At 34.2% G+C, this 25775-nt stretch overlaps 1 protein-coding gene across 9 annotated transcripts in view; it reads left to right on the top strand.

Annotated features, from left to right (window-relative positions):
* Positions 1-25775, top strand: part of Osbpl8 (oxysterol binding protein like 8) — a 169020-nt gene that overhangs the window by 49287 nt on the left and 93958 nt on the right. For 3 of the 9 annotated variants that reach the window (XM_047548755.1, XM_047548756.1, XM_047548757.1), the window contains 4 exons: positions 364-472; positions 11291-11329; positions 17030-17066; positions 22535-22672. In XM_047548755.1, the coding sequence (XP_047404711.1) occupies positions 431-472; positions 11291-11329; positions 17030-17066; positions 22535-22672 (256 nt within the window). In that variant the 5' untranslated portion in view covers positions 364-430. Of the gene's footprint in view, positions 1-363; positions 473-11290; positions 11330-17029; positions 17067-22534; positions 22673-25775 lie in introns of those variants that run through there. The other 6 variants (XM_047548759.1, XM_047548758.1, XM_047548764.1 and 3 more) reach the window with 6 other exon arrangements.

The raw sequence follows: 25775 nt of genomic DNA, 5'->3' as shown, positions 1-25775 counted from the left end.
ATGTGGGTTATTAGCATACTTTTTAGTTTTCACCAACATAATAATGAAAAACTAATTTTTTTAAATTGATTACAAGTAGAGTCAAATGAAATGATTTAAATATCTTTTCAAGTATTGGACAGTCTCATTGGTTTGACATTGCTTAGTCTTTCCTGTTCACTTGGAATACTTTTTATTCTTTCATTTTTCTCTGAACCATTACCATTCTTCAAGCCCATCTCAAAAATTGTCCTTTTGTTGTTGTTGTTATATAATTTCCCATTAGCAGCGTAAAATGATTTTCTTCTACTTAATATACTTAATGGTTAGTATTCTGCTTATAACAGTTTCATACCTGTCCTAATGCATGTGATTTTCTTCTAGGATTTCCAGACTTATAGAATGGCTAAACATTAATGGAAAGAGACGCATAAATCTATCTTCTTCCATTATGGAGGCAGGTTTGACAGATGGAGAACCTGACCGAACTTCGGTGAGTAGTTCAAATATAATTAGTACACCTTTGGCTGTAAAGTATTTCATGTAAACCTTGATTTTGTTCTTAAGATGTTTTTAAAACAACCTTTAAAAAAGTCTTTTAAAAGTAATGGTTTAACTCCTCTGTTGATATGAGAATTAAAGATAGTTTAAAGCTTGTTGGAATAGAGCCTAGTCAGTTCTCTGCTATTTCTATTCTGTCTTCCTCTGTTTTCCCCACCTTCCCAGTCATGTAATACAGGCATTCTGATATAATACTTTGTGTTCATTTTCATCAAAATATTTTTCATCTTCAGTGAAATCAAGAGAAAGTTAACAGCTGAGGAAAAATACCTTCAAATCTCAAGTTACTTGGAGCTATGAGCAAGCGAAGTGAATGAGACAGTTAAAATAAGAATTAGGGCAATTACCATATATATTTTCCTAAAAATATGAAGGTTTAATAAACATTGCTGTTGTGTGATAATGAATTGAATTATATTCTGAAATTAAAATAAGTAGGGATAGTGGATTACCTATAAACTTAAAAAAACATTAGAATAAATTAATTGGTCTTTGTACAAAAAGATTTGACTACAGAATAATTTTGTTTTGAGTTATCTTGTATTTTGAGTGATTCCATTAAATATTGATTTAAAGACTATTAGGAATATTTCTGTTACCTAAAGTAATGGTGCCTCTCAGTAAAATGTAGTTAATTGATAGTTTTATTATTTGTTAGGTGATAGATTCTTTGGTAAATCTATGTTATTGGAGTAAGGCAGAAACCAACTTTCTGTTTTTCATTTTGCTAGGGAGACAAGAGTCAGTATACTGAGGTGTTTGTAAATTTTGATTTAGTAGATGTCTTTTGTTCCAGCTTCAATGTAGGAACAGTTTAATGATTAATAGCAAAATGCAGGTTTGTGGACTTGTATTGTTCCCAACCTTTTTTGAATTTCTGATTCAGACATTTTTGGCTGCTTAAATGATCAAAAAAGTTAAGCTTTAAAGTAATCATTTGTTAGTAGAGAATAAAATGGGGATGGAAACAACTTATAAAGATTATTGTCGCAGTGACTCTAAATGGAAAATGATGATAGGGTATTTTAATTTTTTACTGTAATTTCGGAAAAAAATTAAGAATAAACCTTGTCTTTAGAACATGATATCTACTTTACCATAAACATCATCTTTTTTAAAGCTGTTGGACTTTAGCTGAAATAATTTAATCCCCTAGTGATAATAAAAAGGTCAATAATAAGGCTGGGGTTGTAGCTCAGAGATAGAGTGCTTGCCTAGCATGTGTGAGGTCCTGGGTTTGATCCCCAGCACTAAAAAAAGAAAAACATCAGTATTAATAAATCTTGGTATTTTCTAAATGTATTCTTTATTAGATTGTCCTCATAGTAGCCATTAAAGGCAGGTATTTGTTTACCCTCACTTTCAGAGATAGGAAAGTAGGCTCAGGGAGGGTAAGGCTCTTCTCACAACTTAAGTAAGTCTGTCTCTGAATACTCTACTACTAAGATGATGACTTTATGCATGTCTTTCAGAATAGAATCACTTGGATGTTAGAGGCTTGCTCAGATTCAAATTTAGATTTTTCTTGACAAGAATACTTTATAGATGGTGTTGTTTTAAATATATTACTTACCTTAAGGAAAGTTGTTACCAGAGGAAAGTTAGCAAGGGATTAAGTTAAATATCTTGATACAGGGAAACTATATACTATATGATAAAGTTTATTAGAAGACACATTTCCATTTATTTAGTTTTTTTTTTTTTTTTTTTTTTTGCGGTACTGGGGATCGAACTCAGGGCCTTATGCTTTCGAGGCAAGCACTCTACCAGCCGAGCTATCTCCCCAGCCCCTTATTTAGTTTTTTGATTCATTGCACACAAATGGGGTACAACTTTTCATTAATCTGGTTGTACATGATGTAGAGTCACGCCTTTTGAAGACACATATTTTATTGTATTAAAAATTTATAAAAAAAATTTATTATCCAAATGGCCCCAGAAAAGAATGAAAGTTTTTAAAATATGTATGAGTCTCATATTTTAAAAAGGACTCTGAATTGAGGAAATCTTTAAGATCCTAATTGCAACTGAGTACTTTTGAATCCAAGTCTTTCTAAAGTGGAATGAACAGCAAAGATGATTTAGATCAGCAATTCCTAGAATGTTGTCAATGAACATCTTCCTAATGAGCCTAGAGATTATCCAATCTCTTGAAGCTTTGATTTTGCATACATACTAGATTATTGATGACTACTCAGATTTATTGATTATAAAGTAAAATTAATGTGTTATTAGAATTTACTAAAAGCTTTAAATCATGTAAGGAATCTGGCTATAACATTGGGCAACATTGTGGAACTTGTGTGTGTGTGTGTATACATGCAATTTGATGGAATTCTGTTGCAATTTTTGTTTTCTTTTTATTAATACTATTAACTTAGCTTCATCATTATTATTTTAGCATATATTTTGTTGTTAGTGATATCATCTTTGTAGCAAAAGTATTTTTGGTACAATTTATCCCAATAATTGATCTTTAAGATATTTATGTATTCAAATTCAATTATAAGTCATCCATTTGCCAATTAGTAATACTTTGAAAAGTATTCTTGTGCAGTGGCACCTTATTAAATTTTACCATTTGTCATTGTACTAGTTTCCTATTACTCTTGTAGTTTAAAGAAACATATTTATTATCTTAACAGTTCTTGCAGTCAGAAGTCTAAAAGCAGGGGGTTGGCAGGGTTGTGTTCCTTTCAAAGGCTCTGGGGGAGAGTGTCTCCTTGCTTTTATCAGTGCTTAGATGTCGATTTCATTCCTTGGCTAGTGGCCTCTTCCTTATATCACTCCAACCTCTGATTTTGTTTTCACATTTCCTATTTCTTGTTTTGACCTTCTCACATCCTTTTTATAAGGGCCCTTGTGATTACATTGGGCCCACTCAGTGCACTCAGATAATCATACAACTGCCCTGTGTTGAGCTCCTTAATTTAATCATATCTGCAAAGTCCCTTTTACCAGGTAAGGTAACATTCACAGATTCCAATGATTAGGATGCGGATGTCTTTGGGAGGCCATTTTTCTGCTTACAAGGGTCAGTACTAACCTCTGGAGCTACCCAGTCTATTGGAAGTGCATCATATTGCTGGATAACCAGAAATCTTATAAGGCATCTCACCTTGAGCATTGCCAGATTGATTGAAGTCCTAAGTTTTGAGAATTCTTAAGTCGATATCTTCCTCATGTAAAGTAATAAAATGCAGAAATTTTAGTCACCAATTTATTACCTACATACTCATTCTCTCACATTAAAATAACTTCATCTTCTTAACAGCTGCTTGCTAACATTTATATTAATCACATGGTCAGTAAAGGGAATAGAAACTAACTTTCTTGAACTTTTTGTTATAGAAAATATCAATTAATTTCAATTATACTGCATTAAAAAAATAGATGGACTTTTATAATATAACCTCATATACCCATCACGTCCCTTCAATAGTTTTCAACTCAGGTCAGTTTGGTTTCATGTGTATTCTCATTCTTCCAAATCCTATGTTTTTTTTTTTTTAAGAAAATCTCAGATATATTATTTTATTATTAAGTATTTCAACATATACCTCTAAGCTATAAGGACTTTTCTTCAAAAATTCAACCATAAATACATTATTACTCCTAAAAATTAAACTTCCCTGATTATTTCAAATATTTTCTTCATAGTATTGGACTTGGTTGATATGTCACTTAGATCTTTATGAACCTTTTAAGTCTCCCCTTAATGTGTTTTAAATATTCCTTTTCAGTTTATTGAAGAAACAGTGTAGTTTGTAGAGTTTCCCACAATATTGATTTTTCTTCTGTGGTAATTATTTAATATGTTCCTTGTTTCCTTATACTTCTTGCAAATTAGAGTTGGATGTTAGAGATTTGCTCACATTCAAATTAAGATTTTCTAGGCAAGAATATAGATGGTATTGTGTATTATTATCAGGTGGCACAAATGTTGATTGTCTTCCTGTGATAAAAGCAATCATATTTTCATCACCTAGATCTCTTAATTCAGTAGGTGTTTAAATTAATGTCCAAACTGGGTTAGAAAAATGAGGGCTTAAGAGAATGACTGTGGCTACCATTTAAGCAAGAAAACCAACCAACCAACCTACATTTACAGGTGTTTTGTTCTCAGCACTATTATTCTTTCTGCTATTTTATAACTTTGTTGACTTCTGCTAAAGGTGACGTCTTAAAAAGATGAAAATAATTTGATGGGTATACATTATGTTGCATTCTGTATGTATCTGTCTTAATATCTGGAAGTTAGTAGTATTGCAATATTTGCAATTGTTTGAACTTTCCAAGTGGGCACCAAAGATTCCATTTTCTTCTTCCTTCGCCTCTTTCTTCTTCCTTTTTCTTCTCCATCTCCTCCTCCCTTCCCCTTTTCCAACTTCCATTGTTCTTGTTAGAAGCTTGAAAAATAAAATATAAAAATCTGGTAGGTATATAGTGGGACTCTTCAATAAATTTGGGGAACTTAACTGGAGAAAAAGTTAACTTTGAAAAAATAAGAGAAATGGCCAGTAGTTTATACAGTGTATCAGCATAATTCCAAGCCAGAAATCTTATATTTTCACTTGCTTGGGAAACTTCTTAAAATACTTTGGTACTTTATATTATTTCCTTTTAAAAAATTATCTTACAAGTGTAAAATACAGTTTTCCAGAAACTACATGAGGTGTGGTGAATCATGGTTTGGGTGGTTATTGGGATGTATCGTTGTGAATTCTTATGTTTTAAAATTTTCTTAGTTTATTATTATTTTTTTCATTAAGGGGTGTTTTTATTTCTAAAATAAGCTTTATTTTAGAACAGTTTTAGTTCTACTGAAAGTATCTCATATTAATATGGTACATTGGATACAATTAATGAACCCATTGTTAACTGTAATTCTACTTGATTCAGATTTTCTTACTTCTACCTAATCTCCTTTTTCTATGCCAGGGTCTGACCCAGGGTACATTACATTTAGTTGTCATGTTAATGGATCTTCTTGATTATGATAGTTTGTCAGATTTGTTTTTACTAAGCTTGATAGTTTTTGTTTTGCCGTGGTACAGGGATTGAACCGAGGACCTTGCTCATGCTAGGCAAGGAAGTTTTGTCCCACTGAACTACATTCCCATCCCAGCCTTGACAGTTCTGAAGGGTACTGGTTAGGTGTTTTGCATAATGCTTGTCTTCACTATAATACTGTAAGATAGATAGTCTCTGTTTTCTAAAGAAATGAATAAACTGAGACTCTGAAAGGATAATTTGATCAAGTTCTGTTAAAGAGTGGACAGTGGTAAGATTAAAATAGATACTCTTGTTTCTGTTATTGCCATGAGAAAAGACTAATATTTTTGTCACAAACTGATTTATATCATGCCTAGTCTTTTAGGTACCTTTTAAAGTTTTGATATTCATTATCTAATACAATGTATACTTTGAAAATGTGTGATACATGATCTATTTTATTTAATCCAAAGCTGTTCTTTAACTAATTTTGATTTTTCTATTAGGGGATGAATATTTTGAGATTTAGGCACTATGTAGTTGCCAAGACATGAAGACCTAAACTACATTGTTATGTGTGGTAGATTTATGGGTTTAGTCAGCTTTTTTTCTGCTGTGACCAAAAGACCTGATAACAGTTTTAGAGGAGGAAAAGTTTATTTGGGGTTCACAGCTTCAGAGGTTTCAGTCCATAGACAGCCAGCTCCATTGTGCTAGGCCCAAGTTGAGGGCAGAAGAGCATGGTAGAGGAAGGCAGCTCAGGACATAGCATCAGGAAGCAGAGAGAGACTTCCCCTCACTCTAAGTACAAAATATATAATCCAAAGGCAGGCCCCAATGACCCTCCTCCTCCAGCCATACCCTACCTGCCTATAGCTACGACCCAGTTAATCTCTATCAAGGGATTAATGTATTGATTAAGTTTAAACATAGCCCAGTCATTTCACCTCTAAACTTTATTGTGTTGTCTCACACATGAACTTTTTGGAGGACACTTAATATCTAAACCATAAAGCGAGTCATTGAGGCTAATATTTCCTTAATATTATTAGCAAGCAGTCTTGCCTGTGACTTGTTAGAATTCAGCATGGCATACTAATCAGTGATTTATTAGAATACCATGCTACAAAAAGAGGGTATTTGTTAGGCAGTTCTTAGACCTTAATTCAGAAAATAGTCCTCACTCATTTTAGAATATAAGTTCATGTATCTGTGTAAAGAAAGCAAAGAATCAATGAAAACAAAGTTCCAAGAAAGAGAAATTCTTTAGACTGAAAATCAAATTGATTTCAACATGTCATAAGATTAAGCATTATACACAAAAATGTTCACGTACCTGAACGTCTCATATAGCTAGTCTTCAGATCTTAGCTGGTATGACTGTGATGTGATAATATGGTTTTTGTTGTGCTATTATTATATAACTTTCTCAGGCAACTGCAGAAGATTGGATCATATTTGGAGGAAAATGTTTTAGAGGAGGAAAAGTTTATTTGACCTTTGGACATGAAATCAAAGGTCAGAGTGATAGGTTTAATTCTTTAGTGAACTGTTAACTTTTTTCTTTTTTTCATAGCCACAGATGTTTCTAGCAGTCTTACTACACGAGTGCCAATAGTTACAGTGAAATCATATTGATTGAGTGTGGGAAGCCATCCTTGTTTAGCAGAATCAAATTAGGTTGAGCCATGTGACACAGAGGCCTGGCTTCTAAGAACTGCCAGGAAGTATGTGGCATTGTGTGGAAGTGGTTCCCTGTCTCCTTCTGGAATTTTCCCACAAGAGGATGGTTCCCCTAACTCCACCCTATCTTGTCCATCACAGAAGAAGCTCCTCCTGGATTTTGCCCCCTTTTACGTACATCTACATATTATAAAGAAAGGAGAGTTGGGCAACTTGGTTGTTGTAAGGAGGCCAGAGTTGGTATGGCCGGACCGTCACACCCCCTCTCATAAAAAGAGTATTGGCTCTTCTGTTTATTGAGTAGATAAGTTCTTTGGGTAATAGATAGAAAAAAGCACCAACATCCTCCTCTGGCAGTTAACCCTTTCCTCCTCCACGCGGGACGTGGCAGAGAGGACCCCGACAATTGAGCTTGAGCTTCTTTTGTGTATGAAGGCCTTGATGAAGAGGCTGGTTTAATCATGGCAAGAGACCACCAGAGGAAATATAACTCATACCTCCACAACTAATGGTGAATCAGTAACATTCTTATTTTATGAATGACTGTATTATTTTTTAAAAGATGGAAGAATTATAAGCAATGGAATTTGGGCATATTATGACCAAAGACTAATAGTGGAAGAAAATATGAATATGCTATGGATTACAACTAGATTCTTAGGATTGAGGCAACTTTCTATTTTGAATCGTTATAAGTAACAAAATTTTGGGACTGTAATGGTCCTCGTGAGCAAATTTAAAAAACTAAATTCAGTATGTATTCAAGGGCACTTGGTAAATAGTGATAGACTAATAACTCAGATTCCATTGTTTTAATGCATAATTCTATATATATTGTATTAGTCTTGTGATAGGTATGTAAAGATGCAGTATGTTAAGTCTGTGAAGATACAAAGATGAGCAAGACTTGTTTTTGTAAGAACTTAAATGGTTAATAAGCAGAGGAACTCAATAAACTATACATAAGAAATTCTTCACTTGGATCAGGATTACTAAGCCTTTTTATCTCCACCGTTGTATTTATTCATTTAACATTTATTGAGAGTGTCTGTAATGTGCCAGTTTCTCTTCTGGCTTTAAGGGGTTCATCAGTGAACAAAACTGACAAAATTCTCACTCCAGTGGAATTAACATTTGAATGGATAAAAACAAAAACACACATATGTACTGTTAGGTGATTGTTGATGTGATGAAAAATGAAGCAGGGTAGGAAGGATAAAGAGTATCAATAAGGGATAGTATTATTTTCTGAGAATATAAAAGTCTACTGGTTCTCTATAGCTTTAGAGCCTCTGAGTCCTGCAGAATGTTTTCTAAGCAGAGTTAAAAGCAAAGTGTAGAGCTCTTATGCCTGTTTGTTGGACAGACTGTGATGGTTAAGGCTGTATGTGTTGGGTTGGGGCAAAGGTGAGTGAAGGGCCTTTCCAGTCAGGAAGATGGAGGTGCATAGTTAGTGTTGTTAGGAATACTTGCAGCTCTCTCTTCTTCAGTCCTTCCTGCTAATAGAAGGATGTGTTGAAAACACAGGTGGAATATCTGTTTTTCATGACTGGAGTAGGAGGTCAGGAAAACTCTTACAAAGGATATGATGCTTTTTATTTGAGATGGGAAGAAAGAGTTCACCAGGAGGATAGTTGGGAAGGCCCTGAGAGGCTGTAGCTCAGTAGAGGTTGAAGTGGGAAACCAATTAACGTAGTTAGTGGTGAATTGAGCACTTCAAAAAATGTATTCAATAGAATCATCTGGGAAAAGCACGTTGAATAGGGAAGAGAGTCTAGGGTACAGCCTTGGGGAATAACTGTCTAAAGGTGATATTAGGTGAATGAATCCAAGCAGAGAGAGGGTGAAAGGAGAGAAAATAGCTTGGAAAGAAAGAAAGGGCAGAAATTTGAGAAAATAAATGGTCAGCAGTGGCAAAAAGAATGATGAGTTAGACTGAGCTGGGGAAAGGTAAGATTGTGTTAGACCTGAGTTGTCCAAAAGGTAGCCACTTACCACATGTGACTAAATTAAATGACATTAAATTTAAAATTCAGTTCCTTAGTTTTTCCAACACATTTTAAGAATTCAGTAACACATGTTGCTAGTAGCTAGATGGCTAATAGTGATCTGGACATTGCAGATATATAATATTCCATAGTTGCAGAGAGTTCTGTTTGTTATATATTTATGATAGCAATAGAGAAAATAGTATGGGGTAACTAATTATTCATTATCAGAGAACTGATTTTAAGAAGTTGGATCCCAGCAGCTCAGGAGGCTGAGGCAGGCGGATCGCAAGTTCAAAGCCAGCCTTAGCAATTTAGGCCCTAAGTAACTCAGCAAGACCCTGTGTCTCTAAATAAAATGTAAAAAAAGGGCTGGGGATGTGACTCATTGGTTAAGCACCCCTGGGTTCAGTTCCTGGTACAAATAGACAAACAAACAAAACAAAACAAAAAACCCTGAAGTTGGAGTTAGGGAAAAGAAAATTTCAGCTTGTCAATTGGCATTTTGAGTTGAGCCATTATGGTCAGGGGACTTTACTGAAGGGAGAAGCCTAAAGTAAGTAGGGAGAAAATTGCAGGTCACCATCTATAATTAGTTTTATCAGGGAATTTAGTTAAGTGAGTTTCAGTTATTTGAAGTTGCCAGACTCTTAAAAGTCAAAACATTTCTGTGAAGTTAATAATTTGATCAAATTGTATAGTATTTTAATTATATGCATTTGGGCTTAGTTTTTAAAGACCAAGATATCAAATGATTTTGAGAGGAGAAGCAACGTGGTCAAAGTGACCATTTAGTAAATTAGGTTGGTAAATTAATCATTCTCTTCTGGAGCCTTTCTTCATCTTTTTCACGTGTGTGTGTGTGTGTGTGTGTGTGTGTGTGTGTGTGTTTTAATCTGTAAGCATACCCATGCAAAAATTGTCTCACAGCAATTCCAGAAAGTTGTGAGGTTTAATAATTTATGTATTCACAAAGGACAAAAATAAACATCACAGAAGTTAAGTAACTTGCTGTTGATGAGCATGAGAATATTGAGTAGACTAGAAATAACTTATTTCAGTGTCAAATAAATTATACATTATCTTCAGTGGTGATCTTGATAGTAGAAACCGTGTCCGTGTTAGTTTTTGGATCCTAGTACCTAACACAGTAAATGAATGAATGGGGTAAAACTGAAGTATGCAATGATACACCTACTGAAAGGAAGAAGCAAAAGTTGAGAAACGAGTTGGCCTGAGTCTCACCTAGCTGGTAGTCATGGGAAATGAAAGGACTGGTCTGAGACAGATGTTATCGAAATAAAAATGATCGGAACTTAATGACTTGGTTAGATGTTGGGAGAAAAATTGTTTAGGATGACTGAGGATTTAGATCTGGTTGAAACGAAGATGGGCAAATTGGTGTGGGAGCATTTTCTGAGAGAAAAACTAATGAGTGCTGTTTTTGACATAAAATGCTTCCTACAACAGGCATAAAACCCTTACTTTAACAGAATTTTAGAACTAGAAGTTAAATTGCAGTGACAGAAGTGTTTTGGAGATAAGTTAGGTCTAAAGAAGAAATTTAAGAGTTATCTGAAAAAAGGTAGTAAGTGAACCTTGATTGTTAATGGAACCTGCAGGGAAAAAAGCAGGTAGAGGAGAATGAGTGGTTAAGGCTAAGCACTGTCTATGGCCATTCACATACTAAATGAGAGGGCAAAGGAGGCAGGAAAATAGAAGAGACCAGAATAGTAGATTATTTTAGAAACCAAGGAGGAGAGGGCTTGCATGGCAAAAAACCTTTTGGAATTAAATGCATTCAGGGAGAATGAAAACTGTGAAAACCCTCCCAGAATATTCTAGAGAGGACTTCACAGATTGGCAGATTGACTACAAATTCCTGAGGCCTTAGAAGGAAGAAAAAAACTTTCAAGGATTCAGTTTCCAGTGTAAAAGTACTTTTGCAAACCTCTCCTGTTTTCAAATGCCACTCTTAAAATATTTCACTACTGAATTCATTTGATATACTGTGGGTGCTATTTAGATCCAGATTCAGGTATATGAGATTAAATCACTCCTGAGAAAATTTGTTTTTTTTTTAGATCTTGCCATATTCAGAAGTTGCTGAAGTTCAAGAGACAGTGAGTAATATATGATGCTGTGTTTAAAATTTGAACAGTTTTGTATTTTTCTAGGATTTCAGGTTAGAAGTGGATATTTTCCACTATACTTCATCATAGATGATTATGTTGTCCTGATAAATAGCAAATAGATGGAAAAGATCAGTTTTAAAGATTATATTTTTACTTTTCCAAAATGTTAATGGATTTATTCTTTTTTGATTATAAAACAATGCATACTAGTATGCCATATTTAAACAATATAGAAAGATACATTAAGTAAAACCCTACCTACTGACTGTAGCCACTGTTAGTATATTGGTGGTATCTTTCATTAGTTTGTATGTGTCTTACACATGAGATTTTATAAAAGTGGGATCATCTCATACAGCACTTTTTATAGCTTCTAAAAACTAATACACAGTGGATATTTTTTAGTCACTAAAAATAACTTTAATGACTACATAGTATTTCATTGTGTGAATGTATTATTTAATACCTGTTTAAAATAGATTACTATTTTAAATCACTATAAATAGTGTTCTGATCAACATGCCTTCTGACATATCTTTTTGAGCATTTTGGATGATGACCTTTGTGATCCTGGAAGTAGTACTGCTTCATCAAAAGTGTGGATTAGGTTATTTTTAAATCACTGCCTAGCAGGCCAGATCATATTTTCTTCTCAATAGTGACAAGCTCTAGTTCTCAGAAAAATATTCCTTTAAAATCTCTCCTATAAAACTGAGGGATAAAATGTGCACTTGAGTATTTTGCAGATGATTACAAGAATACAAAAAATTTGAGCTAAGTATAGAGTGATGACTCCTGTTCTAAGAACAAGCAGATCTGAGCTGCATTATATATCCTTCACTGAATTTTCTTATTTTAAGAGCCAAAGATAACACTAAATACAGCACCCTTGATATGTTCTGTATTATCGTTCCAAATTGTGGTTTTGGGGAGCCAGCTGTAGGCAGGATTGCTACCAAGTGAATAACTTTATCAACTGTATTGGGGAAAGAGGTGCCACCAGTTACATCAATGCTTGATTAGCTTTGTGTTTTCCCTTAAGCATATCAAATGATTTAAGGCATTAAGTATATTAAGAGAGAAGTTTTGTGCTAAAGGAAATGGAATAAAAGCTATAGATCTCATGGGATTATTTCTGTATTATAGGATGACCGTTTGTCTTGTTTTGATTGTGATCGAAGTGCTTCTCAGGATGAAGTTCTCCTTCTTTGCATTTTTAAAATAATGCATGTTTTATGCTAAATATGGATAAGATTGGCATATATTTAGATGTGCAATAAAATAAGATCACTTTTTTCCACAATGCTCTTTTTTCTTGTGTTTTATAACCTAGCCAATAAAGATTTAGATAATAACTATAAATATTTTATGCTTTTAATTAAAGTACTTTGGTGCAGTATGTTGACTAATAGTAAGCAAAAGTTCTAGGTATGTATAATTGTACTATTTTCAGCATGCACTTTTGCAAAACTAGAAAATTTATATAAAAATTATTTAAGATGACTGGCTGGACATTATCTATAGAATAATGATCAACCCGATAAGTTACTCAAACAGAAAAATTTTATCCTATGTTAATGTTCTTTTTCCTGAACAAACTGAGGAGAAATTTCATGATTCTGTAAGGTGCTGTGAATAATTTGGAACTTTAGCAAGATCTAAAAAGAATGTTTAGCTTTTTATTTAAAAAAAAAAAAAAATCTTACAGCTGGGTGCAATGGCACATGCCTGTAATTCAAGCAGCTCCAGAGGCTGAGGCAGGAGGATTTTGACTTCAAAGCCAGCCTCAGCAAAAGTGAGGCACTAAGCAACCCAGTGTGACCCTGAATCTAAAAGAAATAAAATACAAAATAGAGCTGTGGATTTGGCTCAGAGATCAAATGCCCCCGAATTCAATCCCTGGTACCCCCTCCCCCAAATCCTATGAGGTACTTGTGTAGAATGTTTTCACATCAGTAATTTCATATTTTCTTTATTCCTGTGTTACACAAAATGATCCTGTAAATGATCTTGCACAGAGTAGACTCACATCCTGAAAACAGTAAGAATAAGTTAGTAATGTACAGTTTACTCATGTGCAAAAGACGTCTGTGATGTAAATTACTTGGCAAAAATGATGTATAATTCTCACTTATGTCCTTTATCACTTTATGAACAACACTGGAAGGATGATTGACTTGGATCCAGTTTAGTACCTCTATATCTATATCCTTCTGGGAAGGGTTTCTGAAGCCATTCTTTGATGATGATGATGATGTTTCAGTTTTGCTTTTGGAGCATTTCAGCTTGATTCTTAGTTTTCTTGTTTACTATAACATAATTTTCTGATGTCTGTTCTTTTATCCTGTGCTATTTTTTAATCTCCAGTGATTAAGGCATTCCGGTTGTATAACCTAACTTTTACGTGTACCATATTTCATCTTTTTTTTTTTTTTTTTTTTTTAAATCAGCCTGAATCTTTCTCAGTATAAGCCTGTCTGTCCAACTGTCTATTTGACATTTCCACCTTGATGTCTCACAGACATTTCAAACTGAGCTGCCGATATTTCTCCCTGTAACCTAGCTGCCCTCACTGTCTTTTCCATCTCAGGTAATGGCATTTCCATCCATTGCTCAGTTCCCAACACGTGGCATCTTCTTGATTCTTCATTTTCTCTTAACTCACACGTGGTCTATTTGGAAATCCTGCTGTTCCACCTTTAAAACACATGGGGAACTCAACAACCTCTCATTTTCACTGCTACTATCTTGTTCCAAATCTTTTTCTTTCCCCTAGTTTATTGTAGTAACCTCCTAACCTTGTTTCTGTAGTCTGTTCTTAACATAGAATAATCCTGTTGAAACATAATCATGCTGTATCAATCCTTTTCTCAAAACCATCCAGTGGTCTTCCATATTATTCAAAATGAGACCAAAGTCCTAACAAGGGCCTACAGAGTCCTATATAGTTTGCTTCTTTGACTTCATTTCCTAATACTCTTTTACTTTTTCATTGCATTCCATCCTCAGTGGCTTTCTTAATCTTCCCTCAGTCCACCAGACTTTCATCCCATTTCTCTATATTTGCTTTTCCCTCTGTCTGGAATACTTTTCCTTTATATTTCTTTTGGGTAAGTTTCTTCATTTAATCAAGTTCACTCTATAGTGGAGCATTCTTAAGCTTGCCCTATCTAAAAATTTAACTACTTTTCCCTAACTTTTTATGTGCCCCATTTCTCTCTTTATTTTTTCTCTTTGGTTTTTATAGGATATAACATACTATGAATTTTTACTTTTTATTGTGTTCTAGTTCATCTTCCCCACTGAAACATAAGTACCACGAGGCCAAGACTTTTGTCTATTCTCCTAACTCCTGTGTTCTTCAGTGCCTAGAATGATATGAATTCATAGTAGTTACTTGGTAAATATTTGTTGGGTTGTTGTACGGTTGGAATAGACAGTGTTTATTTCAATCATTCTTCAGTACCGAAACTGAAAATATTGGGAGTAATCTAGTAAAGTCAGATGTATATGACACAGACATGTTTCAAGGTATTATGTTGAGAATTAAGTCTTATTAGAGGTTTTTGGAACCAATACTGAGAAGTTGCTAGTAGGTGTTTTCTGGAAGTAAACAGGTAAGGAATATAGGTATACAGAAGTTGACATAGTGCTATTAACTAAATCTGAGAATGTAACAGAATTGTACCACAAAAATGAGCTTATTAATCTTTTACCCCAAATAGAGGATCAGCTGTAGAGCTTTCAAGCATGACTGATTTTGTGAGATTAAATATTCCCAACTTTGTGTATATATGACTAGAAGCACTGGTTTCCTTCCTGGTAAGCCTAGGAATTTATTCATGTCAATACATGAAGATGTTTTTAGAAGGTATCTGTGAAGCCTTACTAAGTTTGCCACAGTTGTTTTTGTCTACTTTCTAACTTCTTTCAGTTTTCCAGTGTTATATTAATTATTTATTGGTGTAAAACAAATGATTCCAAAATTAAGTGGTGTAAAACAACATGCATTTATTATCTCAAATTCTGTGGGTCAGGAATCCAACAGCAGCTTATTAGCTAGATGTCTCTGACTTATTCTATCATGTGGTTGCAGTTAAGGTATGGGGGAGGAGATACTACTGAAATTTCTATTGAAAACCCAGTAGGCTGGGGCACCTTGATTCACCCCTGTAATCCCAGCCGCTTGGGAGTCTGAGGCAGGAGGATGGTGAGTTCAGAGGTAGCCTCAGCAACTAGCAAGGCCATGAGCAACTTGGTAAGACCCTATCTCTACCTGTCTCTTGATATTTAGTGGGTTCTAAATAATATGGCACTTCTGCCATATTCTCTTGCATTAGAAATGATTTAAGTAGGTCTAGCACATACTCTATAGAGGGGATTATATACCAAGATATAAGGATTGCTGGGGGCCGTTTCAGTGATTGCCTGCACAAGTACTTTAATCTCTTTCCCCAAGCTTGCTAGTTGTGGTAACATAGCCATCAGAAGGACTTGAACATAATTAGTTCATTGTCAACAAAACTGTATTCTTTCAGTTTATCTGTGAAATAAATCACAGAAGAATAAATTTAAATGGGCAGCTACAGAAAAACAAATAGAACAAATGCCTTTAAGGCATTAGAACACAATTTCAAGCATTGTGCCATCACTTTAAGGAAGTAATAAGATTTTCTCCAAGGAGATGAAATAAGCCCAAAGCAAAGAACTACCTTCTTTTGTCACAGCCACTTAGGCTTCTCTTACTGTCTTTAAATCAGACTAAGAAACAATGTCATTAGTGGGAATTTTTCGTTTTTGTTGTCACTTTAGTTTTAATATGTTACTATATTTGATATCTGAAGTGAGGGAGAACTGAAAACTCTTCCTACCAATGCTGACCAAAACACTTGTCCATATGCAACATTTAGAGTAATGTTGCATGTTAAAGTACTAGACAGGTTAGCAGTCGTTTTCCTGTTTCCTTTAGTTGTTAGTAAATTCATTCAAGGATGGAGGCTTCTGACTTCCTAAAAGATGAGATAATATGCTTGATATTTAGTGGGTTCTAAAATTTTGTTTGATTCAATAAAATTTATCTTTCTAATGAATATTTCTCTTTGGGTTGTTTTTCGCCTTTAGAAAACGTTTGTTCCGGTTTGTTAATTTCTTTGCAGAAACTCTTTTCCTAATGCTTGGCATATAAGTACTCAGTAAATGCTCCTTTCTTTTTTTTTTGCAGAAGAAAGTCTAAATCTCTATGTAGTGTTCAGTGCTTTGATGGCATGCAGAACTAATATTTAATAGTGCATGAGTGTTATATTTTTGAACCACCTTTTATTTTAGGAAATAATAACTTTTGGCTCTCTATTATATTTCTAAATAGTAATTTTTACTACATCTAATCCTTATCTTGCATTGTAATTAATTTTCAAAATAAAATACTTGGTGATTCATTTTTCTCTTCTACCTTTATTTTCCAGAATTAAAACAAATATTTGGTAATGCCAAAGCCAAATTTTTTTTGGTATGGAAAGGAAATTTCTTGTAAATTTTAATTATTAGGTTTGATGTGCATGTGCTTTCTACTTATAAACTAATGCTATTTTCCTTGTCCTTTTGTTTCACTGCTGCTTCCATCCTGATGCATTTTGCTTCTTCCTGGTTTGGACTGTGTTTGTTTGCTGCTCAATTACTCTGCATTAAAAGCTTCTTGGTGATAGCAAAGATATCCTTGGGCCATCAAGTAAGTAGCTGAAGTTTGAATATCATGTTTGGGGACATAGTATTTTGATGTGTACTTATTAAAGGCAAATGGCATTTCAATTATGGCTTATTCAGTCTTCAACTTTTCTTTCTAGGCATTGAAATACAAAGTAAAGAATAGATAGGATTATATCCAATTAACCTCAACAATTTTTTACCACTGAGATACATAGCCAGATCCAGATCTTTTTACTTTTTATTTGAGACAGGGTCTTGCTAAGTTGCTGAGGGACTTGCATAGGTTCTCAGACTTGCCTCAAATGTGTGATCCTCCTGGCTCAGACTCCTCAGTCACTGAGATTACAGGTGTACACCACTGTGCCTAGATTTACCTCAACAAATTTTATTGAGAGTTTTGGAGTATATACAATGAACAAAACATGGTGCCTGCCTCTAAAGATTTTTATAGTCTAACTGGAGAATGACAGGGACAATTTTTATATTAAAAATCATAGAATGACTGAGGCATAAGGAGCTTTATATATAATATAAAAAACATTAATTTTATAGATGAAGAGCCTGAAACTTAGATTTAAATATCCAAGAAACTAGTTGGGTGTGGTGGCGCACATCTGTAATTCCAGCTACTCAAGAGACTGAGGCAAACTGGGCACGGTGGCACATGTAATCCCAGCGACTCTGGAGGTTGAGGCAGGAGGATTGTGAGTTCAAAACCAGCCTCAGCAAAAGCGAGGCACTAAGCAACTCAATGAAACCCTGGCTCTAAATAAAATAAAATCTATCTATCTATCTATCGATCTATCTATCTATCTATCTAAATGACTGGGGATGTGACTCAGTAGTCAAGTGTCCCCAAGTTCAGTCAATCCCCAGACTGCCCCCACCCCCAAATAGAAGAGACTGAGGCAGGAGGATTGAAGTCAACGTGGATGATTTAGTGAGACCCTGTCTCAAAAAGAAAAAATAAAATAGGTCTGGGGATATAGTTCAGGAGTAGAGCACCTTTGGATTCAATCCCCAGTATCAGGGGGGAAAAAAATCCCCAAAGGTAGAATTAGTTACTAGCCCACTACATCTTTCTTCTACTGTTACTCAAAAAATCAGAATGAAACTGATTTGGGGAATTCAAGTGTAACCTAATAATAAAAATTTTACCACATTATTAATTAGACAAACATTTTAATTTTATTGAAGATCAATGTAGAAAATTACATTGATTTAGGAAGTTTTAGTCTTTATCTCCAAATAGTTATCTACCTATTGCAAGTTTTTCACTGTTTTGGGGCTCATTTCTTCACTGACCAAAGGAAGGGATGGAGTAAGATAATTGCAAAGGTTTCTTTTGGTTATAAATTTCTTTGGTCTAGATCAGTTGCTGTTTCTCCCTGTAACTGGTCAGTCAGTGTGTGTATGTAATTTTTGTTCTAAAAAGAAATGATTTGAAATAATGTACTAAAATTATTTTTTCATTCTTAATTGCAATGATTCTCAGTATTTTATTATTTATCATACAATCAGTATTACGAGGATAGTTGAAATTTTAAAAGTAGAAGAAAGAACTCTCAAGGGCAATCTTAAGTTTTACATACAGATTATTTATTATTTTAAATAGCTACTTTATCTTAGCTGGGCACAGTGGCACATGTTTGTAGAATCCCAGCAATTTGGGAGGCAGAGGCAAGATGATCACAAGTTTGAGGCCCAGGCAATTTAGGGAGGCCCTGTTTTTTTTATAAACAAAAACAAAAAAGCACAAGGTCTGGGTATATAGTTAAGTGGTGAAAAGTGCCCATGGATTCAATTCCCAATATGGCAAACAAACAAACTTATTTTAACTTGCATTTAGATTATGGGCAAAAGCAAAATTTTGAGGCTTATAAGATTCTTCAAACTTTTATATTTGTGAGTTAAATTTAGAAAGCAAAGATGATATTTTCCTTAGAAAATGCAACTGATATGCTAATTATTCCATTGTGGTTTCAACTAAAGATGATAAAATATTGTGAATACAAGGTAGATTTCTTTACTTCCATTCTAAGTAGAACCAGCAGAGGGCACTGCAGTGTTATCTTTAGTAGTTGAGTCAGTTGTGTCAGAAATTGCACTGGAATCCTACAGTGATTCATTTGACAAATATCTATTCAGTAATGTTAGCAATTATGTGCAGATGAACCCAGGGAAAAAAGTCACTCCTTAAGTTTCTATTCAAATAATCCATCATTGTGCAAATAATGTAAGCCACTGTAGTGACTTTTATGTTATGCAGAGCCTCTTACTAATGCTTGTGAACTGGAGTGAGAGAAAACAAATAGTAAGGTGGACTTTCTGTTTTCTAATAAAGTGCACTCTATACACTGCTATTTTCATGTACTCCCTCACTTCAAGGTTATCAAAATCATATAGTACTACCTCAATTATTTAGGGATTTGAAAGTGAATAGAACTAAATTTACATTTCTAAAACTATTTCTTATTTTATACAGTGAAACTATTTAAGACATAGATACCTATGTTTTACTAATAGAATATTAAAGCATACTTGATTGCTTTAGTGATTTTTCTTATATTTCTAATTAGCCTTAAATTGGAATGTGTTGTATGTAAGCAATAAAGTTTAATCAAATAATAGGCATATAGTAAACCTACAACTCAACCTGAGAACTAGAATCTTAAAAATACCTTGCATGTTTTTTCTTCCTTCTGTCCCCAGAAGTGAGGACTAAGTTGTATGTTTTGTTTGCCATTATATACTTTTTTTTTTTTTTTTTTTTTTTTTTTTGGTACTGGGGATTGAACCCAGCAGAATTTCAGTAATTTTCTTTAGAAATCAAAGAATCTTGTTTTTTTGTAACTGAAGGAGCCACTCTAGGCTTTATGATAATGGAGTTTCATAAAAATATAAAATTAATTCATTGATTCAATAAAAATTTATTGCACTCTTTGAGTATATCAGGAAACAATACCTTTACTGTGCTAGAAAGAGTAACAGGTCTGAGAAAATTTGAAAAAATAAGATAGGCAAACTCTTTGCTTTCATGGAATTTAGGGTCTAGTGGAGGAATGCAAACAATAAACAAATGATATGTCAGTGATAAGAATTATAGTGAATATCATTTAGGTAAGGTGATAGACTAAAGTTATAGAGTGGCAGACACTAAACATATAAAAATATTGATAAATCGTGCTATGTTCAAATTAAGAATTTAAGAAAACACCATGAGGAAACTAAAGGGATTTTTCTGAAGAGTTAACACTTGAGCACAGTCAGCAAATGAGAGGAACTAATAAAGCGAAGATCTGGGGTGGGAGTATTCCAGGTAGGTGAAAGAAAGATATAAAGGTCCTAAGATTGGCAAGATGACATTTTTGGGTAATAGCTAGAAAACCATTAGAGCACAAGCCAATTGAGTGACAGGAGAGTAGTGGAGAGTGAGATTGGAAAGATAAGCAGGTATCAGACCCTATTGACTCTTAAAGGCATGGATTTTACTGTAAGTATAATAGAAAGCTAATGATATTTCCACATGATACAAATCGAATTGACAATATAAAAAAGATTACTTGGGATTTTGTGTAGAGAATGAACTCTGCCTATCAAGGAGCAAATTGGTAAGCTGGTAGGGATCTCCTGATGTGTGCAATAAAAAGATAATGGTGGCTGGGATTAGAGTGGTAGTTGTGGAAGTGGGGAGAAATAGTAGGATTCCAGATAAATTTTGAAGACAGAGTGAGGATTTCACAGATAACTGAATGTGAAGTGTGAGAGAAATTGGGAGAAGAAGAATAGTGATGCCACTAGCTGAGAGGGAGGAGAGGCAAGGTTGGAGGATAAAAGAATCAAGAATTTTGCTCCAGATAAACTTGAGAAGCTTTTAAATTACAAAGAGATAATTATAATGCAGGCAGTTGTACATGTGAGTTTTAGTTTAGGGGGAAGACAGTATAGCTGGAGTTATAAATCTAGGAGTCATCAATCTATAGTTTTTTTATTGACTTGGTAAAATACTTTTTATATCTATTGGGATGATAAAGTGTTTTTGTATCTTTGAAGAAAGGAGCTAAAATATAATTTTGAAAACTTTGGCATAATGAAAAACATGTTAAAGCAATATTATTTAAAAGATTGGTGATGATATGAATGTGAAGTTCTGGCTAGGTTGAAAATTTAAACCTAGAGTGAGAACCAAATCACTACCTTTTTTCTTTTTTCTTGGTACTGGGATTGAACCCAGGTGTGCTGTGCCACTGAGTAATATCCCCAGCCCTTTTTTTTTTTTTTTTTTTTGAGACAGGGTCCTGCTGAGTTGCCAGTGCTGGCCTCTAACCTCCAATCCTCCTGCTTCAGGCTTTTGAGTTACTGAGATTACAGGCATGCACCTTTGCACCTTTTTTTTTTTTTTTTTTTTTTTTTCCCAGTGTGGTGCTGGGGATTGAACACAGGGCTTTGTGCATGCGAGGCAAGTGCTCTACCAACTGAGCTATATCCCCACCCCCCTAAATATGATTTCTTAAGATGAAACTAAAGTTTCTAAAAGCACAGAAACATAAAATGAAAGCATGTGGAGATCTAGGGCCCTGTGGATTTGAAGTTGCCCAATTCCTTCATTGAGTATTTTCTTTGTTCCCACTTCTCTTCTTTTTTTTTTTTTATTTTTTATTTTTTAGTTGTCAGTGGATTTTTTTAAAAAAAATTTATTTATTTATACATAGTGCTGAGTATCCAACCCAGTGCCTCACACATGCCAGGCAAGTGCTCTACCACTGAGCCACAACTCCAGCCCCCACTACTCTTCTTTTTCATCTTTTCTTATTGCTCTCCTGTAATGGTATCTTGGCCATATGGGTGAGAAGTAGCCTCAACATTGTTTAAATTGATTATTGGATCAGCAAATTTTTAAAAGGTTTTGGAACCAAATGGTTCTGAGTTAGAATTTTGCCCCCATTATTTAATGACTAATCTTGTGTAAGGCAGTCTCTGTACGTTAAGTTTTCCCATTTCTAAAATAGGACTCATGCCTACTTTCCATGAAAATTTGAGATTAAAGTAGCAAGTCTAGTGACTGTGAAATATTATTTTATACTAATTTTATTCTTTCTGGTTAGACTGAGTATATTTTCATATGCTTGTTGACCATTTGTGTTTCTTCTGTGAAATAATTTTGCTTTTGCTTATTGTTCTAATTACAAACCTAACTAATAGTACCATGAAAGATACCAGAAAAACTTGGGGTACCATTTATTATCAGTTGGATATGCATTTTCATTTTTATAATGTCTATAATTTGTGTTTTTGACTCTTGTATACCTGTCAATTTATTTTATATTGATACAACATAAAAACAAAATGGTTTTGTGAATCTAAGTGTTGATTTGTTAAAATGAATATAATTGCCAAGACTATTTCAGTCATAATCCTATTCCGTATTATGAACTATGTCATATAAATCTGTGACTTTAGGGCTGATTATTTTTCTCTTCTTTTCTTGAGCTGTTGTAGCAAACAGTGACGAATCTCAACTTCTGACACCAGGAAAGATGAGTCAACGCCAAGGGAAAGAAGCTTTTCCAACACCAACTAAAGATTTGCATCAGCCATCTCTTAGTCCAGCAAGTCCTCACAGCCAGGGTAAGAAGTTGTGGTTTGGGGTTATTATTTAGTTGGTTGAAAGAATAAAGGAGATGGACATTTTGGGACTATCATAATTTTTTTCTTTTTAATTACTTGGTTTTACAGAGGTTTAGTTTGTTTTATTTGAGTCATTTATAATAGTCTTAAAGATTTAAGAAATTTTAAGATGCTTATTATTAATTTATTTAAATAATAAACTCAATACATGTTAATATGAATAACACTTTGCTTCTCATTACTTAAAACACTACTTTATTTTGGAACATTCAAAAATCATCACTATTAACTACTTTGAAGCTTACAATTGTTACCAGTCATACTTCTTCCTTCTATCCAGTTGACCCCTGGTACCATTAACCATCATCTCACCATCCCCTACTTCTTTTCCAGCCACTGGTAGCCACTATTTTATACTCTACTTCTGTGAGATCAGTCTTTTTAATTTCCATACATAAGTGAGATATGTGTTATTTATCTTTCTGTGCCTGGATGACTTCACTTAATATAATGTCCTCCAGTTCCATTCATGTTGCTGCAAATGACAGGATTTCAGTCTTTTTATGACTGAATAATATTACCTTTGTATATGTACATCACATTTTCTTTATTCATTCATAGACACACACGCAGGTTGATACATATTGTGGCTATTATGAATAGTGCTGCAGTAAACAGAAATAGAAATATTGCTTCACATACCAAGTTCCTTTCATTTGGATATATAGCAAGCAGGGGAATTGCTGGATCATGAATAATATATTTTTTAAAAAATATTATGGCCCCCATACAGTTTGATAATGATTGCAGATCTCTTTGATGTCTGGCTTAATGAAAGACCTATATTTTCCTATCTGATTCTGCAATCTGTTGCAATATCATTATTTAATAAAGGTTTAAAAATTTCAGCATCACATATAAATGTAGCTTTTATGTGCAATTATAGATGTTTTTCTTTGGTAGTACACCAAAGCTTGACAAATAGTGGTTTCTTAAATGTTGGTTGCAATATAGTATACTTCCCATACTCTGTAAAATGAAAATCCATTGATCTGTCTTGGATTTTGAATGGCTTTTTATTCATGCATGGTTTTGTAACATCATGTCTTTCGGAAAATATTTGTTAATTGAATTATGCAGATTTTCCAAATATTGACAACTTTAAAAATATACCACAAAGAAGTGCTTTATGCATATTTCTCATTTTGTCACACACAATCTTTAAACTCTGTTCATAGGGCTCAAGATTAATATTTTTTTCTGCTTCTTCAAGGACATTTATGAGACATTCTTTTACTGTGAGTGAATAACCACAAAGAACTCAGTGACCACTACTGCATTTGGTTTTTCTGCCTTGATTTGTGCCAAGGTGCCAGCAGTTTTACCTAATATTGCTTTTGCACCATCAGTGAAAATGTCAACACATTTGAGATAGTCAGGGACAAAAGGGTGGTAAACTCTCAGGCCTTTATCCATAACTTGTGACCTATTGTTACCTGTGTATTTCCTAAAATATTTCCATATTCTCCCCCTTGAATAATGTATGGGTATGCCTTCTGCCACCCTCCTATTCTTTTTTCATATTTTTTAATTGGTGCATTATAGTCGTACCTAATGGTGGATTTTATTGTTACATATTCGTACGTGCATACAATATAACATATCATTTGGCCAGTATCATTCCCTAGTATTTCCTCTTTCCCTCCCCTTTTCCTTCCCCCTGGTTTCTTTCCTCTCTTCCACTGTTCTTCCTTCAATTTTAATGAGAATCCCCTCTTTTTTCCCTTTTTTCTCTCTAGCTTCCACATATGAGAGAAAACATATGACCTTTGACCTTCTGAATCTGACTTATTTTGCTTAATACTTCCTCAAGTTCTGTCCATTTTCCTGCAAATGACATAATTTCATTCTTTATGGCTGAGTAAAACTCCATTGTGTATACGTATCATTTTCTTAATTCATTAGTCTATAGACAGGCCTGTGAACTGGTTCCATAATTTGACTATTGTGAATTGTTGTGCTATAAACATGAATGTGGCTGTATCACTATAGTGTAGTATGATGACTTTAATTCTTTAGGGTAAATACTGAGGAATGGGTATAGCTAGATCATAGGTGGTTTCATTCGTAGTCTTTTCAGGAACCTTCATACTGATTTCCTTATTTCCACCCTCATATTCTTTTTTTTTTTTTTTTTTTTTTTTTTTTTTTTTTGCGGTGCTGGGGATCCAACCCAGGGCCTTGTGCATGCAAGGCAAGCAGTCTACCGACTGAGCTATCTCCCCAGCCCTTCCACCCTCATATTCTTAATCAAATTGACTAAGGAGACCTGGTGCAAGATGACCAGGTCATGGCATCCTAGATGTCATGAAGGATCTTTGACAAGGAAGAAATTCCTAAAATAAATAAATAACCATACTCATGATGTGTAGAAAAACACCAGAACCCAGCCCTCCTCAGGTGCTTGAGAAAAGGTTACCTTGTCCTTCCTTTATTGGGGGATCAGCCTGATTTTTCTCCCAATTAGGGCTGTTCCTTTGATGAGAAGCTCATATACCCTTTTCTCTTCCAAATTAAAACCTTGCTTGTATAGGTGTTCCTACACTTTGGCCCGATTTCACTTCTATCGTCATTAGATCAAAAATTCCTTTCTCTAGTTCACTATGAAAAAATATTATGAAACTAATTTTGACCTTGCAGACCCTCTAAAAGGGTCTTGGAGATTCCCATTGGTTCATGGATCAGACTTTTTTATTCATAGTTGATCCCTTTTGTGTAGATTCTACTACTCAGCTAAAGTTTATTTAATCACGTGTTCTGAACTCTCCTGTGGTGTGATTGGTAGCTGCAGTGCAAGAATTGCTTTTAAAGCTAAGAACTTGAATTTGGTGTTCTAAAGTTAAAATATGCCATAGTCCTCCTTCATCTGCATTTTCACTTTCTGCTCTCAAACGTGGAGTGAAATTATTAAGTGGAAAATTCCAGAAATGAAGAATTCATAAGTTTAAGTTGCATTTCATTCTGAGTAGTAAGATGTAATCTCATGACATCCTGCTGCTGTGTCCCATCAGGAAGGCGAATAATCCCTTTGTCTAGTATATGC

Source organism: Sciurus carolinensis, chromosome 4 (assembly GCF_902686445.1).
Source record: "Sciurus carolinensis chromosome 4, mSciCar1.2, whole genome shotgun sequence".
NCBI lineage: Eukaryota > Metazoa > Chordata > Mammalia > Rodentia > Sciuridae > Sciurus > Sciurus carolinensis.
This window is presented reverse-complemented; position numbering and strand designations above follow the sequence as displayed.